General features: G+C 39.2%; 1 protein-coding gene across 5 annotated transcripts in view; it reads left to right on the forward strand.

The window, feature by feature from the left end:
* CD44 (CD44 molecule (Indian blood group)) overlaps positions 1-19,243 on the forward strand; it is an 86,754-nt gene that overhangs the window by 25,751 nt on the left and 41,760 nt on the right. For all 5 annotated transcript variants that reach the window (XM_032225810.1, XM_032225825.1, XM_032225817.1 and 2 more), the window contains one exon: positions 13,291-13,456. In XM_032225810.1, coding sequence (XP_032081701.1) covers positions 13,291-13,456 — 166 coding nt within the window. The remainder of the gene's footprint in view (positions 1-13,290; positions 13,457-19,243) is intronic.

Genomic DNA, 19,243 nt, shown 5'->3' on the forward strand with positions numbered 1-19,243 from the left:
ACATAGCGATGTCCCACCTCCTCTGGTACAGTGATCCAATGATAGGAATCACTGTGCCGTGTGTCATAGGAGGCGGGACATCGCTCCCGCGGCTGCACGGGACATCATCATCACAGCGGGACATCAGCATCATGAGGTGAGTGAAGTATTTCATTGAATACACCGCTAGTTTACTGTTTTTCTTTGAAATAAATATTCAAAAACATTATTGGTATCTATTTTTATTTTTGAAATTTACCGGTAGCTGCTGCATTTCCCACCCTAGGCTTATACTCGAGTCAATAACTTTTCCAGTTTTTTGTGGTAAAATTAGGTGCCTCGGCTTATATTCGGGTCGGCCTATACTCGAGTATATACGGTATATATAAATTCCTTTCTTCTTCTAAGGAATTCAAGGTGGTAGGCAAGGTTCCCTTTTCCTTCCCTTTTATTCTCACAACAATTGCTTTGTCTGACTGAGAATTGAACAGCTTCTAGTGATTCTGTGAGGGGATTGAATCAAACGTCTCCAGTTTTTTAACAGTTATACTACAAGTTCATTCCAAAGTGGCGTGATTCATATCCTCCCCTAAATTCCTAGTAGAATTTAGTGAACACATAATTAATCCCGATCTGTAGAAAACTAGATTCAACTCTTACAGCATCTGTGCGCACTGGGAATTTTTTCATGAATCAGCCTCCCTTGATCTCAAGACCACAAAATGAGAGTATTAATGACATGATTATTTCCAGTTCACTTTTTATGGTAAAAGCCCTATATCTCTCAGTTTTGTGAATACCCTTCAACATTTCTATAGGCACAAAGTAAAAGTGTAGGCTTTATTGAAAAGTATATGAAAGACAGTTTGGTATAGTAGTTAAGGTGTTGGCTTAGAAATCAGGAGACTGAGTTTTACTTAATTTTTAGGCATGAAAGCTATGTGGATGACTTTAGGTCAGTCTCTATCAGAACCCACTTCACAGGGTTGTTGTGCAGAAAATAGGAGGAGTTAGGAATATTACGTATTGAAATACTTATAAAATAAGATGGTGTTCAAAAACTAAATATTTAGTTATGTTAAATCAGAGTATATTAATTACTACATGGTAGCATAATATAAACAAAATAGCAATAGCACTTAGACTTATATACCGTTTCACGGTGCTTTACAGCCCTCTATAAAGGGTTTACAGAATCAGCTTATTGCCCCCAACTATCTGGGTCCTCATTTTACCCACCTCAGAAGGATGGAAGGCTGAGTGAACCTTGAGCCTGGTGAGATTCGAACTGCCAAATTGCAGGCAGCTGGCGGTCAACAGAAATACCTGTAGTACTGCATTCTAACTACTGCCATCACAGCATCAAATAAATAATGTTATATGTTAATAATGTTACTTCAGTATGTTTAGATTTTCTACCAATCCCATTACCTCTGTATGGTATAGGGATCCTCTCCCTCTCATAAAAGTGATGGTGTATTGGAAAAAATATGTTTATAAGTAAAATATATGCCAGTTAAATAGAGAAGAACAATTCAGATCTTTAGAATAATCTGATTGGCTTAATGCTTCTATAAGAATGTTGGGAAACTTTGATTTTACAGTGACTTCCATCCACATTTAGTGATTTAAAATCAACCTACAGCCACAATAGAGCATGTCCATTAAGGTCACAAATAGTGACAACCGTTAAATGAGACAAAACAAGATTGTTTAATAACCCCATCCCCTGCTCTCCCTGATGCCAATGTTAAATAAACTTGCAGGTTATTAAGCAAGCATGGGGTAGCTTATGGGTGGGGGAGGCCCATCCAACTGGATCCATAAAAGAGGCAGAATAATAGCAAAAGGCTTTCAAAACCAAAAAGAGCCCAGCTAGATTAAAGCCCATTACCTCATTCCAATGCCATAGAGCCGTGATGGCATCACTTCTGGGGTTCTCGTAGGGCCGGTTTTAGCCCTCCGGAGCCTTCAGGAGGCTTCCCTGAAGGCTCTGGAGGGCAAAAAATGAACCAATGTTGGATCATTTTTTGTTCTCTGGAGCCTTCAGGGAAGCCTCCTGAAGGCTCCGGAGGACTAAAACCGCCCCTACAAGCAAACTGGGAGTCTGTTCCTGACCCGTTCCCGGTTTGGCTGTGGGCTGTAGGGCTGGTTTTTCACATTCCGGAGGCTTCAGGAAAGCTCTTGAAGCCTCCAGAGGGCCTGCAGGAGGGGCGGGGGATGGGGGAGCTGTTTTGTCCTCCCCAGGCTCCTATAAAGCCTCTGGAGCCTGGGGAGGGCGAAAAAAAGCACATCAAAATGGGGAGCACTAGTCGTGCGCACATGCGTGCTGGGGTCGTGCACATAGCATTATGGGTGTGGCACGTTCGTGCATGCCCCCCCTGTGCTCCTCCCGCTTTTGCCATGCGAGCCACAAAAGGTTCGCTATCACTGCCATAGAGGCTTCCAAAGAAGCCTCTGTGCTTGACTGATGAACCTGAGCTTATGGATCTGCTTGCTGTCAGAAGACTTGAAACTTCTCCTGGTTTTTGCTAGACTTTGGAAAAGCCATGGAAAGTACCTCCTTCAGCACCAGCTTCCCAACCTTTTTCCTTTACTAAATGACTTATTTTTAGGCTGGCAAATCCATTAGAAGCCTTGCACATTCCTCTGCATAATCCTGTAAGTAAACCTCCACGTCCCTTTTACACAGAAAAGCTCGACTCTCCTTAAACAGCGACATCAGATGATTATCTGTGAATGCAATAAGGGGAGAGAGGGAGTGAGTGATTGCCATCAACTGAGAATTTGTACTAGCTGCTATGTTTTAATAAAAGCAGCTACAGAGTAGCTCATTTAATAGAGTGAGATTCCTTTCATTGTAAGCAGTCTCACAGAGCAGCCTACCAAGCTGTTGTGTTGAGAGGAGTGTTAATTCCTCACACTCATCTTCAGAGAACGATGACACCTGTGTCTGCTGTTTGCTCTTTTGCCTTACCCCCTTTCCCTACTCAAGACAGCAATCGGTCTGGTGCACTGGAGGTAGTTGCTCATTATTTATCAGCATTTCCGAAGTTGGCTGCGGGGTCAGCTGGATACCCATCATTGGCCACCTTTTGTGATTCCAAATCTTAAATCCACCATGACACACATTATTAGGGACAATCCCAGGCTCCCTCTGGAACTCCTTGGGATCCATTAGTCTCCTGGGGCAGATCAACCAAATAGGTCATGCCTCTCTACAATGGGAAGTAGTACCAGAGAACTTCATGGCAACCATTGTCTTGTGTCTATGGATGACCTGGGGTGGCCCTGAATGTCATGGAGGCCATGAATTCCTGAGTTATCCCAGATCCTAGTCCCAGAAAAAGGAATTTGGAAATCTAAAGGATCATTAGCCTAGAAATCTCAAAGCCAGTCTACTTGTGGAGTTTAAGAGCAGGCATGGAGATTGATACATAGCAAGGAGACTGATATAGCAGTAGTAGTCCTAACTAAGTAATCTTGAAGGGATTTTGCTATTTGAGGTAGCCCCTTATATTGTGTTTTTTCATATTGGTAGAAAAACTCACACATTACATCCCTTAACAGTGCTGTACTTTGCAGCTCTATTCAGAAATAAACACCATTAGATTGAGTAGCTCTTACCAAAAGGTAATTGATTATAGGACTACAATCTACAATGCATTTTGATTTTTCAAGAAAAGCATAGCCCAGAGAACGGTGCCTCCGAAATTTCACAATGGTTTATAACAGTAGAGTACCTGCAACAATATAGACGTAGATATCAAGTAAAGTATAATTGCTGGGAAAGTATAAATGGAATACACATAGTCCTTGACTTACAACTATAATGAAAATTTCTATTGTAGGTCATGATTGACTAAGTCTTTAAGTTACCCACATGACTGACATGACTTAGTGACCATTTTGTGGCAGTTGTTAAATCAACATGGCAGTCATTAAGCATATGCCACCATTGTTAAGTGAACATTGTGGCATTGAGCAGGTCAGTACAGTTTTTGCTGAAAAGGTAGTTTCTAGCAAAAATAAAAAAAAAAGTACTCTGGGTCATGTGACTGGAATACTGCAGTTAGTCCATTGCCAAGTACCCGAAATGTAGTCAAGTGACTGTGTATGTGTGTGTGTGCGTGCGCGCATGCGCCCCTGTTGAAACTCTGCAACTCGGTTATTAAGTACCTTTTGGGGGGTCCACAGTAACGGAACGGTTGCTAAGCATTGACTTTCTGTAATTCACAAGTACTTTTCATTTGGTATAAGAATTAAAATAATCCATGAAAGCCATTTCCATCTATATAGAACTGGAATGCTTCTGTTCTATAAAAATAAAATAATGTGTGATATACAAGGTATCCAAGTCAAGTGAAAGGCAATGCAGTCCTTGCTTGCCAATGTAGAATAGTAAGTAAACTTTTACGTGATCTTCATTGATGAAATGTTTGCTTCTGTTCCAAATGAGGAAAAAATAATGCGGCACTGCAACTCAAATATGAATTCATGACAAATTAAAATATGTTATTATTTTTTTGAGAGGTCTTAGGAGAATAGTTCCCAGAATTATTGGCACAGTAGTAGTAGTATGAGACATGTAAGCGTAAAACAACTAGACGACACCAAGTTGAGAAGGCTGTTCTATACAGGATACATATTGTTAGGGCAATACTGTGTTTCCCCCAAAATAAGACAAGGTCTTATTTTCTTTTGACCCTTGAAATAAGCACTTGGACTTATTTTCAGGGAGATCTTATTATTTTTGGGGGGCAGGAGGCGGAGAGCGTGGTCACCTCAAGGCTGCTGTTGTGTTGCAATATTTTTGGGGAGGGCTTATTTTCAGGGAGGGCTTATTTTAGCACATGCACTCAAAAGCCCAATTGGGTTTATTATCTGGGGAGGTCTTATTTTTGTGGAAACAGGGCATGCTGACTCTGTAAACAGCTTAGAGAGGGCTGTAAAGTACTGTAAAGCGATATATAAGTCGAAGTGCTATTACTGTACAGTGAAAAGATCAAGTTCGGTTTCCTGCATCCTGTCACTTTCTCAGCTTCTCTGCTCTTAACCACACAAACCAGAAAGGAAAATCCCAAGTAGATGAGCACTTCCTGGTTTCCTTGACAACAAACTGCAGTTGTTCATGTTTAAATACCAGATCACTTTGCTTTTTTTCCATGAAACAAAGCAGTATTTCTTTAAAGTCATTTTTGGTAATAGAAATTTTGCCTGGCCTCTGAATATTTAAATTATATGATACCCATTTTCAGTTTTAAAACATCAACTTGTACCCTGCCTGAGCATGAAACCACAGATGAATACTTAAACAGTAAAGGAATATCCCCTATTTTTATTAACATTTTACCCCAACTTTATGGAACAGCTCTTCTAGCAACTGTGAATGATTAGTTCTGCATGATTGTGTTTGGACATAAATCCTTTAGCTGCTACCTTTGCCTTTATAGTCTCTGAAAAACCATGTGATTATTTCCTAAATAAATGCTTGAAGAAATAAAGCTAGATCTATTTTATCTTCTCTCTGAACTACATTAATCCAGAGTTTTTCATGTTTATACTTCTGTAATCTCAAGAACCCCATCCGTGCACACAGAATGTTTTACTACTTTCGATATGCACAGAAATGGTTTTGCAGACATTAAAAAAATGGAAGGGGGAAGCATAATCTAATAATGAAGTGTCTAAGAATTCTTCTGCACAAGGATGCAATTGCTACATTAAATTGAAATAAGATCCTGCTGATTAAAAGAAACCGACACTGGGAGTGATAACACCCACCCAGCATCTTCCTGCTGGAGTTTTGAGGTTTCAAATTTCAAAGGTAACTTCAAAGTACAGAATTCTGGTAATGAGTCATAGCATAGGTAGCCTAGCCTCTCAACTTTTGGTATCCTGCTATGTTGGGGAGATAGCACAATTGCATAAAGAATCCAAATACAAAACCATTGTAACAGGGAGTATGCTACTATAGTTAGCTAAAATTTAATTTTTAGCATGAAATAGGGGGAAGATGAGACACTCCTCTCTTTTAAAAAAAAAAAATCAGGTTTATTAGATTTATATCACACATTTCTTCCAGGAGCTCAAGCAATACATATGGTGCTCCCTCCCCCATTTTCCTCCACAACCAACAATCCTATGTGTTTGGTTGTACTAAAATGGTGGCTAGCTGAAAGAAGCTTCCATGGCTGAGGGAGGATTTGAACCTGATCCTGATCCTTACTAACTGGCAGTTGAGCAGTGACTATTTAAGTGCTGTCTGCTTATCAGTTGGTCGGGAAAAGCAAGCTCTAGTTGATTGTGATTTCTTTGTGAGCAATATAGATTCATGAAGAAAACTCATGTATCTTAATGTCCTAATAACCTTAAATAGTCAAAGCAACATACACAAACTCTGCTTCATTCAAACTTCATTCAAAAGACTTGAAGGATGGAAAGTCTGGCCATCAGTACGTATCATTAACTAGAACAAATATATCTATCAGGAAGCGTACTATATACATATATGGTGCAGTTTCTGTGTGCATATAGTAAATGTATATAAGTATACATGTTTATACTGGTATATCTAGGTGAGATTGGAGAAAACACCAATTTATGAAGGAGAGCAACTACATGAATGAAGGCAAATATGTGTCTCAGGATAATGTTGCAGGATCTACTCTGGATTGGTCACTGGGGTGTAGTCGCCTTGAGATTTTGGATTTATTGTGGAGCCCTCGGAAGACTAAACATCTGGTTCCGGTGACCAACCCAGATTGGATGCTGAAGAATGTATAGTATGTATGTATAATCAGTAGGTATGCAGTATGCCTAAACACTTAGAATTTTGATGAATAGAGGAGAGAAGTAAAGTAGCTGGAACATGAAGGATCAAGGCAAAGATACCAAGTGAATGCAATAATGGGTCAGAATGCATGACAATACGGTGAGACTTTGTAAAAATTATGTTATTCAGCAGCATTAGTGATTAAGAAATAGCAATAGCAGGGAAACTGGGTTCCACCACAAAACCGCGGACGACAAAATCGCGCTCGACGAAAGCGCACATTTGACGTCATCACAGCGCGATGAAAACATCGCGCTGTGATCGAAAAATGTAAAAATAAAGCGAAAACCTTACCCTTACCTTTATGTGAATCGGCTTGCTTTAATTTTATTTTTATTTCAATTTTTAATTTTTTTTGTCGCGCTGTGATGACGTCAAATGCGCGCTTTCGTCGAGCGCGCTTTTGTGGACCGCGGTTTTGATGGGTCACGGGGAAACTGTACTTAAGTTTGTTTTATCCTCCCCTATTTATTTCTAGTTAACTCACCCACAATAGAGTTACAGACCCTTGTCTTTAAAGCCTATTACAGAAGGAATAAGGAAGCAAAGACAGGAAAAGGAAGGTGACTTATACTGGTGGGTTAAACATTTCTATGTTCATTAAAATTTAAACAGGTTCAGGGGCATTTCATGACTTCACATTGACTCACTAAAATCTCATGCTCTGGGTGAGATTAATGATTAGGACAATTACTAAAGTTATGCAAGTATTGCCCTTTCTTAGGAGCCATTATTAAAAAAAAATACTGGCTTTCAGTTTTGGAACATCACATGGTGTCAGGGAGTAACTACCCTGTCAGTGCTTGCCAATTCTATGAAGGGCAGACTAAAGAAATGAAGCCCAGTTTTGATCTCAGTGTAAATGGGATAGAATAAGTACTTTAGAATTGCCTGTTAAGCATACTGTACTCAATGGAGCTGTTGTTACCAAGGTTACTATTTAAATGAGGCAGATGGGAGAAAAAGTCACCATATATTGCATATTTTTTCTTTATCAAGAGCACAAAACTGGAAATCATTGCAAGGTATAAAATTAAAAGTGTACTTAAATTGTTTTGCAGTTTTTGTTTTGAACACACAGAGGAAACAAAGCAGTATTAATTCTTGCTTGGATTGTTTCCAACCCTATTTCTGAAATTTCTCCATAACCAATTGTAGACTGTTGCTTTTTAAAGCTTTACCATCTTCATTCTTCAATTCTTTTTATAATGGATTGCAGTCTTGGCAAATCAATTCAAAATACATTTTGTGTTTTCGTTCTAGAAATCTAGTTGCTTTTCAGATATACCTGTGAGCAAAGTTCTGTGAAATCAGTGTGTACATTTTAATACACTGTAGCAGAGATGGGTTGCTGCGGGTATGGCCCGGTACGGACATACTGCTAGTGGCCCGGAGCAGCTGAAAGCTTACGGTATGATGGCTCTTTTGGCCCACCCACGCACCCATGCTCTATTCCTGTTTTTATGGCAAACAGCAAAGTGCGGTGCCTGCACGAGCTCCAAAAATCAGCTGGTTGTCACAGGGGTGGTGGATTGCCCATGCGCTCACAGCGCAAGTTGGGCGTGCGTGAACAGAAAGCACGAGTGCACGATCAGCGTACCAGTAGTGACAACCACTGCACTGTAGTGATCCTGTAGTATGAAAATCATACATCTTAGTCAGATTCCCACTAGCTAATTTGATTATTCTGTCAAACAGACTTACTCATTCATTTACTTGGATTTGTACAGTAAACTGTGGATGTTGAAGTCAAAGTAGTTTACAGTATGAAATAAAAATCAAGTTAAAACATAGATTAACTTGGTTTTATCTCTATAAAAACTGCTGAAAGACTCTTTGAAGAATTGTGCATCTACAAATTAATTTCTGTTGGCAGAAATCATAAATTCAAGTCCATGTATAGCAACTGTGTAATGTTTTGGGCTTGTTCCCATTTTAAGAGAGAGAAACAAAATAATGTCCACCAGTTTTCAAAATGAAAGAATAGCAATAGCACTTAGACTTATATACCACTTCACAGTGCTTTACAGCCCACTCTAAGCTATTTACAGAGTCAGCAAATTGACCCTAACATGTGAAATATTAATTAGGAAAGAATGATCAATTTGTTTCTAACTCTACAGCAGTGATTTGTGACAAATTCCATAGTCAAATAAACAAAAATATTATCTGCTAAGCATGTCCTTGTTATTACAAAAGCAAGGAAATTTATCTTCAAAGGATAGTATGCAAATATCTTTTAACTGTGTAAGGATATTTATTTTGCTTTTTTAGAAAATCTTTTTACCTAATAGCTTGTAGAGAAGGATTGGAGTAATTAGTCCCTTTTCTACCAGGCCATTATAATAGTTATGTGGTACAAATGTTTATTTTCTTTTAGCATAGGAATAAATCAAATGCATTGTTCCACCTTTGCCAGTTACTTATTCAGCTGCAAAGAGTTCCTTATCATTTGTTGGCAATAGCTAAAATTCATGTATTTATATCTGACTTGTTAAAAGGATGCTCATGGTAGCTAACAGTTGTTGTTGTTAGTTGCAAAGTCGTGTCCAATCCATTGTGACTCCATGGACAATGTTCCTCCAGGCCTTCCTGTCCTCTACCATCCTCTGGAGTCCATCCAGCCACCTCATTCTTTGTTGTCCCTTTTTTCTTTTGCCCTCAAACTTTCCCAGCAGTAGGCTCTTCTCCTAACAGTAACAGTAAAGAGTAAAGTAAACATTAACAGTAAAGAACTAACAGTGGTCAATTAAATAAATAAGCAAGTTATAATAAACATACTAAAATTCATTAAAACTCATATGGTAGAAACAAATAACAGTGTCTGCCAAGATTAAAACCTAATTCCACTTCATGTTTTTGTGACACTGTAAATCAGCTATTTTGGGATTATTTCAGATTACATGTGCCTCGGCTTTAGGCACCAGCTTTTTCCTTAGTACAGTGCTTGCTGTGTCTCAAAGAGAAATGTCGTGGAACTGAAGTAATAACATATTTGGGTCTAAAAGCAAATTGCAACTCAAGAAAGAAACCCACTGATACTGTATATAATGATCCATTTCAAAGGTCTGCCTTTTTGTCCCACTTAGGCATTGAAATGCCCAACTCTGAGGGGTAAAAAAAAAGTCATGGAAGGTCTTTTGAGAAGATTGGGCAATAATTACTTCCATATCATCTAGTCAACTAAAGGTGACTAGATCTTGCGGAACCTAGGAAGTGTTCTTTCTCTGTCAGTGCCCTACCCTCTGGAATAGCATCTGTCAGCAAGGTCTTAAGACCTAGCTCTGTTTCTATGCCTGGGATTCCTGTGTTATTTATATGTGGTTAATCTTTGGTGAGATTCACAGCCTTTGGGGCTGGTTGGTAGCTCAACAGCTCGAGTCCTAACCAAGGACCTAGGAACTGTTAAGGTAACGTTGGAGGATATAAGTTGTTCCAAGTCAGGGTGGTTTTTTGTAGAATCAGAATGTTCAAGTCTGATAAATTTAAAATTTCCAAATAGCAAGGTAGCCCTTTAGGTATTGCTCCAAGGGTTCCAATTACAATCGGGACAACACACGATTTCTTTTTCCACAGTCACTCAACTTCAATTTGCAAGTCCCAGTACTTTGTAATTTTTTCTTGCTGTTTATCTTCAATTCGTGCATCTCCAGGTATTGCAATGTCAATGAACCATACTTTTTTCTTTTCAACTATTGTTATGTCAGGTGTGTTGTGGGCCAAGTGCCTGTCAGTCTGAATTCTGAAGTCCCACAAGATCTTGACTTTCTCATTCTCTAAAACCTTCTGAATCTGATGTTCCCAGTGGGTTTTGCTGTACTCAAATCCAAACTTTTGGCACAATTTCCAGTGAATGATCTTAGCAACGCGGTCATGGCATTGTGGGTAGTCAGTTTGTGAAATTTTGCTGCACCCACTGATCAAGTGGTCAACTGTCTCATCTTTCTCATTACAGAGGTGACATTTGCTGTTGGTGGTAACATGTTGAATTTTTGCCTTCATGCAGTTTGTGGCTGAGGCTTGTTCTTGAGCTGCCAAGATAAAGCTTTCTGTTTCTTTTTTCAGGGCTTCTGATCTTAACCAGTTCCAAGTTAGCTTTTGGTCAACTTTGCCTTCAATACTTTTCAAGTATTGGCTATGCATAGCTTTGTTTTTCCAATTTTCAGCTCACTTCTCAATTACTTCTTTCTTATATTCAGCTTTTGACTTAGTTTTCTTTAAAAGGCCTCCTTTAGTTACTTCCTTAATCATTGGTTCTTCACTTTTCTGGATGTAATCATTCAAGCTGTGTTTTTCTTCTTCCACAGTCTGTTTTACTTGTAGGAGTCCTTGACCACTCTCTGCTCTTGGTAGATATTATTATTCTTGTTGTTGTTGTTTGTAGTTCAGCCTGTCAGGTTTTAAGTCTTTCAATTGTATATTTAGTTTTGAATGTTGTAAGCCACCCAGAGTTATTTAGAATAGATGGCCATAGTAAAATTGAATAATAATAATGACATATAATGAATGGAGCAGGGATGGGTTCTGGCAGGCACTTCTGCCAGTTTGCTCGTGAATAAAAATTGTTCTGTGCATGTGCAGAAGCGAAAAACAAACGGTTCCTATGGTGCCGCCCACAGAACCAGTTTCGGGGGGTGGCAAGCCTGGGTTGTTGCTGGTTCCAGCAACCCAGGCCACCAAACCACTACCGGTTTGGCCAAACTGGTCTGAACTGGTAGGAACCCACCACTGGAGTGGATCTTTCTTTTAGGTATCATGCTTTTAAAATAACCATACCTTTGCTCAGCGACATTAATATGCATATTAGTAATATTCATGTTTTTCTGTTATAAAAACTACAGCTGTTACGTGTGGTTCCAACTGTGGTTAATGGCACATCGCTGTTTTGTTTTGTTCTGTTTTTTTCCCTCCTGGGAGTGACTAGCTTTCCTTTCTTTTGTTTTGTTTTGTTTCAGTTAAGCAGTAAAGTACTTTTAGAGTAAATAATCAAAGACTTAGTTAATCTTGTCCCTTCCTTAGATGGCGGCATGTATTAAAACAAGCCTAGTTCTTTCCATTTTTTACTTGGTCGTTTTACATCTGGCATCCTATTACAGGAGGAAAGCCATATTAAAAATTAGAATCTGATAGGACCTTTCCAAGTAACAAATTTTATTAGGAGGCATGTGCTACAGCTCACTTCATCAGATGCAGAGATGCAGGACTTACGTAGGAATTAAATTGGGAGGAAGAGAAGATAGGTTGGCTATGGAAATGTGTGTGACACATGAGGTCTTCACAATTAACAACTAATATCTTAGAAAAACAACTGAGTTGAGATCTGAGATTGCCTGAAACATGTTGCTGTATGTGAATGCAACAGTTTCTCACTGAATAGCTTTCTGATTTTTTTCAAAACAGTGACCTTGACTCTGCTATGGAGTATTGTGGAAAATTGAAATCTTCTGATGTGAATTTGTCCTTGTTTTGTGTCCTGATATCAAATGTGTTTATTAATTTTTTTGTGAAAAGTTTGTCCTAATTCTTCTGTGTAGAATCTCCAGTGAGGGATATTGCTAGTTGATAATGACATATTTCACACTGGAGGAAAAACATGTGACGGTGCGTAGTTATTGGGGCCCAGGTTGAAGCTGCTGGTGTGGGGACATGATATACTTGGCATGATATAATTTTATTATATAGCAGTGATAGAATCACTGCTGGATATCTATTTCTATCGCATACTGTGACTGACTTATGCCTAAAATCTCTATAAAATTCTAAATTACTATACAGGCAAAAGAAATAGAAATCTGTAATTTCCAACTAATGGAATGTTGTTTAATATTTTGACCACAGTCTGAGCCTTCTATTCCATAAATAGAAATTTCTGTTTCTCTGATTGCATAATCAGAAAGTCATTATCATTTGTTCCAGTGCTGCAATTCAAGTGTAGACCGGGCCGGGGGGTGGGGGTGGTGGTGGCAAAAACGAGCAAAGTGCGACCCATTTTTTGCCCTCCCCAGCCCCTAGGAGCACTCTACAAGCCTCCTAAAGGCTATGCACGACCATTTTTGCAAAGTGGGCAGGGTTTCGGGTGGCCAAAAATGCTGTATTTAGTGTATAAGATACACCCAGATTTTCACCCTCTTTTTTGAGGAAAAAGGTGTGTCTTATACTCTGAAAAATACAGTACATTGTATAAAATGCGGAATTTTATTGTTAAAAAAATAAAATAAAACCAAGGTCAGAGTAGTTGCTTTTCTTCTGATATGTGGAATTGATTAAAACTAGTTATCTCAAGAATTTAATAATAATTAATTAATATTCTTTAAATGATTTATTTAAATAAATAAATAAAAAATTAATGATCTTACCAAGCAATAGTTCTGAAGCAGCCATTTCTGAAAATGTTTGTTTCAATGCTGGAATTGGAATCTTTGGAATCTTTATCACAACAATGCTCCTTTCTTCCTCTCTCCCTTTCCCCTGTACAGATTTGAATATAAGTTGTAGATACGCAGGTGTTTTCCATGTAGAGAAGAATCAACGCTACAGTCTTACGAGAGAAGAGGCTGTTGAGCTTTGCCAAGCACTTAATAGTACCATCCCAACATCGGAACAAATGGACAAAGCTTTTACCCTCGGTTTTGAAACTTGCAGGTAGGAAACCTTTCCAAATATACAATGGACACAGATGTACTGTCAAAGCATACATGAGCTATTTTTACCACCTGTTGTTTCCCTTACTTATGCTTTGCAGCTTGATCAGTCTTTCTTCCCCAAATGTTCAATGTATTTATATTTTCTAATTTTCTCTGATGCTTTCTCTTCTTGGATTGAGTTTAACAATTAACTATTATAACAAACATGTAGTCCTTCAGGCCAGCTTACTTTTTGAAAATGTTCAGAGTCAGGACCTAACTTTTTAAATTAAACATAGCCTCAAGTATTATCTATTTTTAACTATGCATCTGCAATTTCTCTTGGAAGATTTACATATGGAAAATCTTAGCAGTCAGATGGCTCTGCGCAATTATTATACTCTTAACGACTGAGTTTGGAAGCCTTTGTTATTTATTTTTCCTCTCTCTTCCTTGTCCTTTTTTTTGTCCTTTTGTAATTTCAACTTTGTCTACTTAGTTTTTCTTTTTTTCAAAAATAAAATTATGAGACACCTCGAGATCTTTCTCTCATCAACCCTATCACTAATGTGAGGTATTCACAAACTTTGAACTAAAGAGCAGCGTGTTTGAAGCACATGTTTGAAGTCATTACTAAAGTAATTATTAGTGCAAGCCTACAAAGTAGATTGATATAATTATCTCAGTGGCTGAATTGTGGAGGCTAAAAGAATAGTGGCTTCTCTTAAGGCCACCAAGGTCAAGGTTTGAGCCAGCTTCTATGGCTAGGTACAATATTAGTCATTGTTTCATCATCAGCTTTGCAAATATTTCTGTGTCTTCCTGCCCACCTGCATAGATATCTGTGTCAGAGGGCAGATTGAACCCTGGTCTAGCAATGTCACGTAAAGCAGCAGTTCTCAACCTGTGTGTCGCGCCCCCTTTGGGGGTCAAACGACCTTTCCACAGACCATCGGAACGCTAAACTTTAGACTCCCCCTCGCGTTCTTCGAAATCCCCCGCGGGTGGGCTCTGGAGTCATCACTGGGCGCGCAGAGCATTGCCACAGCTCCACGCCGTGGAAAACAGCTGCGTGCGCATCCCCCATACAATTACAGCCTTGGAGACTTTGTAATGGCGGGAAATTCTTCTCAGTCACTCAGGCTTCTGCAGAAGCTGCTCTCTGAGGCTTTCTAAAGCTCTCCGAAGGCTAGAAGTGGCTGCCAGCGAAGCGCTCAGCGATGGCAAGAGTCCTGCCACCGCACCAGATTCAGCAAAGTGGCTCAAGCAGCAACAGGACATGCTTGGGGAAGAGAGAGCCGGAACTGACTGCCCGGGACTGTTTCTGCACCGCTGTAAAAATGTCTGTTTTCCAGCCACAGGAGGGAAGGAAAGAAGCCAGTCTTTGGAAAGAATCTCCCTCCCCCTCCAGAGAGCCTATGCCAAAAGACAGGAGGGGCGGGCTGGTTTGAATGCGGGCGAGCGGCCAGTTTAGTGGTGTGTGAGAACACCCCCCCCCCCTGCCTGAATGAGACAGATGGAGAATGAAAGGAGATAGCGTCGGGCGGAGGGAGGAGCGTTGGTTCCATTATTGCTGGAGCTGCTTTTGCTGACTCCAGCATGGCGGTGGGACTCTTGCCATCAGTTAGTGGCCCACCTTCTTTGCTAGTTCAGGTGCGTGGCGAAAGGAGGCATGCAATAGTCGAAGACGAAGGTGCTCCCCTTCACCCTTGGTGGCAGGGGTGCTTTATCACAAGCCTCCTTTCTTCCTCCACCTGCCTGAGGAAAGAAGGCGGGCCACTAAACCGATGGCAAGTGTCCCACCGCCATGCTGGAGTCAGCCAAAGCAGCTCCAGCAACAACAGGACTAAAAGGGGGTGGGAAATCCATGCAGAGGGAGGAAAATGCATGCTTCCCCATTCCCTCCATTGGAAATGAGGCAACTGTCAGAAGAGGACAGCGCACGCCATGTGGTCTTGTGCAGCAGCAGAAGAATAGAAGGTGAGGTGACCACAGTGTGTGTGGGTGTGAGTGTGAGAGAGAGAGAGACAGACAGACAGAGGCGCAGAGAGACAGAGATGGGAAGGGAGGAGACAGAGAATTACAGAGAGAGACAGAGGGAGGAAGGGAAGAGAGAGAGACAGAGACACAGAGAGAGAGAGACAGAAAGAGAGAGAGAGAAAGAAAGGAAGAATTGGTGGCTGTTTTGTTTTTTCTTTCCTTTTTTTCTTTTTAAAAGAAAGGTATTCTTTCCAGTTAGAGTCGTGAGCCTGCTCTTAAACTTCCCAGACAAAATTTCATCTATTTGGAATTAGAAATAAATATTTCACAATGTATAATTACATATTGTTTTTGTGATTAATCACTATGCTTTAATTATGTTGTTCATTTTATAACAATAAAAATACATCCTGCATATCAGATATTTACATTACAGTTCATAACAGTAGCAAAATTACAGTTATAGAGTAGCAATGAAAATAATTTTATGGTTGGGGGGGGTCACCACAACATGAGGAACTGTATTAAAGGGTCGCGGCATTAGGAAGGTTAAGAACCACTCCTGTAAAGACTACTGCTTATTACTAGCATTTGGCAATTTCTGGAGTAAAATTATGGCATAAGATAAGGCATACCTAAATCCATTGGTATATTTTAATCATTCATCTCTCTAACAACGATGATAAAGAAATGATATAATGTAAAAAATATTCCTACTCCATGTTCTGATGGAAAGTTGCCGAGCTATTGCTTCTGAATTTTTAAACTAATTTCATGCGTTGTTCAGACTTGTATGAGAGTACTTTCAAAGTATTTAATAATAAATACAAATCTAGTGGTGTGTGAGGTAATTACCCTTATTAGCATAAAAAGTAGTTTGATTAGCAAGTTGCTGTTAATGCAGTTATTCAAAAATACTTAGCTCAACTGAAAAAAATTAAAACCAGTATGTCCATTATAATCAGTATGTCAGAAAATCTTGGCCAGCAACATTTGACCTTTGGCCTGACATATCACTTACTATCACTATTCCATTTTCAAAAGGAATCAAAATAATACGCAATGTGGAAGAAAGAGAAAACCAATATTTTAAAATGCATGATCGGTTAGGTGATTATTCAGTCATGGATCCACTGTTTTCCAACTCACAATATATATTTATTTATTGAATGGTGAAGCTTCCTCCTACATATACTTTATTTTCTTTTGAGCTATGAAAATACTGTAAGATTAAATGAATGCAGACGTATAATGTAAGTAGGGAATTAGTTTTTCAGCACCCAAGTTTTTCAGAAAACATTCATACATGCCATGTGAAGATTTGACATAATGAACCAATGTAACATAGATGTTTCTGCTGTGATGCAATAGCCTACTATACATTTCTCTGATATATTTTTTTAAACAAAGCTTTAAAAAGTTGCCAGTATATGCTGGCTTTGCATAAAGTCCTAGGTTTGGTCAATATGTGTACAAAGCTTTTGACCTCGAACCCAACCCTGAATACATCAGATTAAAAGAGAATAATCGATCCATAAGCCAAGACAAAAGCTGAGCAGCCTGTTCCTTCCCTAACGTGATGGGGCTTCTACCTGTACAGTTAGTTCTTGATTTATGACCACAATTGAGCTCCACATTTTTGTTGCTAAGTGAAACATTTGTTAAGTGAGGTTTGCTTCATTTTACAATCCAAGAGTTGTGGTGGTGCAGTGGTTAGAATGCACTATTGCAGGCTAACTCACTGCTCACTCCAGGAGTTCAGTTCTGACTGGCTCAAAGTTGACTCAGCCTTCAATCCTCCCGAGCTCGGTAAAATGAGGATCCAGAATCTTGGGGGCAATATGCTGGCTCTGTAAAGCGCTTAGAGAGGGATGTAAAGCACTGTGAAGCGGTATATAAGTCTAAGTGCTATTGCTATTGCTTTCTTGGAACAGTTTGATAAGTACTGTATTTTTTGGAGTATAAAACGCACCATGATTTTGAAGAGGCAAATTTAAAAAAAAAGTTTTTGCACTCTGCAAACCCCCCCAAAATGGCCCATTTTTTGCAAAAACTGGCCCATTTTTTTAAAAGGGCATGAATAGCCTTTAGGAGGCTTATAGAATGCTACTTAGGGGTCGGGGGGACCAAAAGCGAGCAAAAAAAGGCCCGTTTTTTGTGAAAACGGGGCCATTTTTTGTCAGAAAAAGGGCATGCATATCCTTTAGAAGGCTTATAGAGTGCTCTTAGGGGCTGGGGTAGGCTAAATTGAGCAAATAACGACCTATTTTTTGCTCATTTTTGCCCTCCCTAGCCCCCAGGAGCGCTCTGGAAGCCTCGTAAATACAATGCACGGCCATTTTGGTGAAGGGGCGGGTTTTCGGGAGGCCAAAAATGCTGTATTCAGTGTATAAGGTGCACCCAGATTTTCAGCCTCTTTTTTGTAATAAAAGTAATCTGGTAGTTAAGTGAACCTGGTTTCCCCTTTGACTTTGCTTGTCAAAAGTTTGCAAAATGTGATCACATGACTTCATAAGTATGAACCAGTTGCCAAGTATCTGAATTTTGATCCCATAATCATGGGGATGCTACAAGAGTTGTAATTGTGAAAAATTGTCGCAAGTCTCTTTTTCGGTACTGTTGTAAGGTGTGTATATGTTTATGTGTTTACCCAAATGTATAAGAATATCTTCATGTGAGCACTCATTAACAACTTTTGCCCCACTACCAGCATACAAACATGTTGGTTTTTTTCATCAATAGGCACTGCATTTCCAAGTTTAATTGAAATTTGTTTTCATTATAAATGGCCTTTATCTTTTGGAATCAGATTAATTTGCCTGTATCAACCTGCCCATATTAGAAGAATGCTTTTGCATGCACTGCTCACTTGGTTGTTATTTAGCTCCACTGGGCATGAAAAAAACATCCCTTTCAAGGATGACTCCTTGCCTAATTTTGTAATAAAAATATAAAGAGCAGTATTCTATAGATCATCATCACACTTTTAAATTAGAAAACAATACATTGCAATTCTACGTGTGTCCAGAATTCATTGCAACTTACTCCCATGTAAATGTTAAGATTCCAGCCTTTGTAATATTTAAAGTGCACAAATGGCAAAGAAGATGGACATTAAAACTGTGTGAATAAAATCCAGTATTAGTATGGACATTTTAATATGAGGTTGTAAGATGATGTAATGTATTACTTAATAATACATGTATTTAACTGTATGTAAGATTAATATTTCTGCTTGACATGAGATTCCATAGATCAGGGGTCCTCAAACTTTTTAAACAGAGGGCCAACTCAAGGTCCCTCAGACACTGGGGGGGGCGGGGAGGGAGAAAAACCGGCTGGCTAGGTGTGGCTAGATGGTCATGTGATGGGTGGAGTGGCCAATTTAATAGTCTATTAAACAATGCACACAAATTAAACTTTAATTTGTTTTGCTCCTGGAGGTGTTTTATTTGCTTTTGTTTGCATGTTGCTTTTTTGGTTGATTTTTCTTTTTACTAGATGGTTTTTCAGTTGTTTAGGAGTCTAGTGGTCCATTTTTATTACAAAATCACAATGTTTAGAGAGGCATGTATTTTTCCTCATTCAGCAGATAAACTAGAATTTGGTTCTGTCTCCTGCATCAGGGGAGACAGGGGTTCTGGATTCATCGAATCATAGAGCTAAGAGAGATAAAGCTTCATAAAGCTGCCTAAATAGTATCTCTTTGTATAAGAAGAGATAGCGTATTATTTAATAGCAGAAGAGTGTACTTATCCTTTCCTGAATGTCCGACCAGAATGTTTTTCTTATAATGAATATAAAAGGTTGTCCAATTTCAAAGAAA

The sequence above is a fragment of the Thamnophis elegans genome, chromosome 1 (genome assembly GCF_009769535.1).
Source record: "Thamnophis elegans isolate rThaEle1 chromosome 1, rThaEle1.pri, whole genome shotgun sequence".
Lineage (NCBI taxonomy): Eukaryota > Metazoa > Chordata > Lepidosauria > Squamata > Colubridae > Thamnophis > Thamnophis elegans.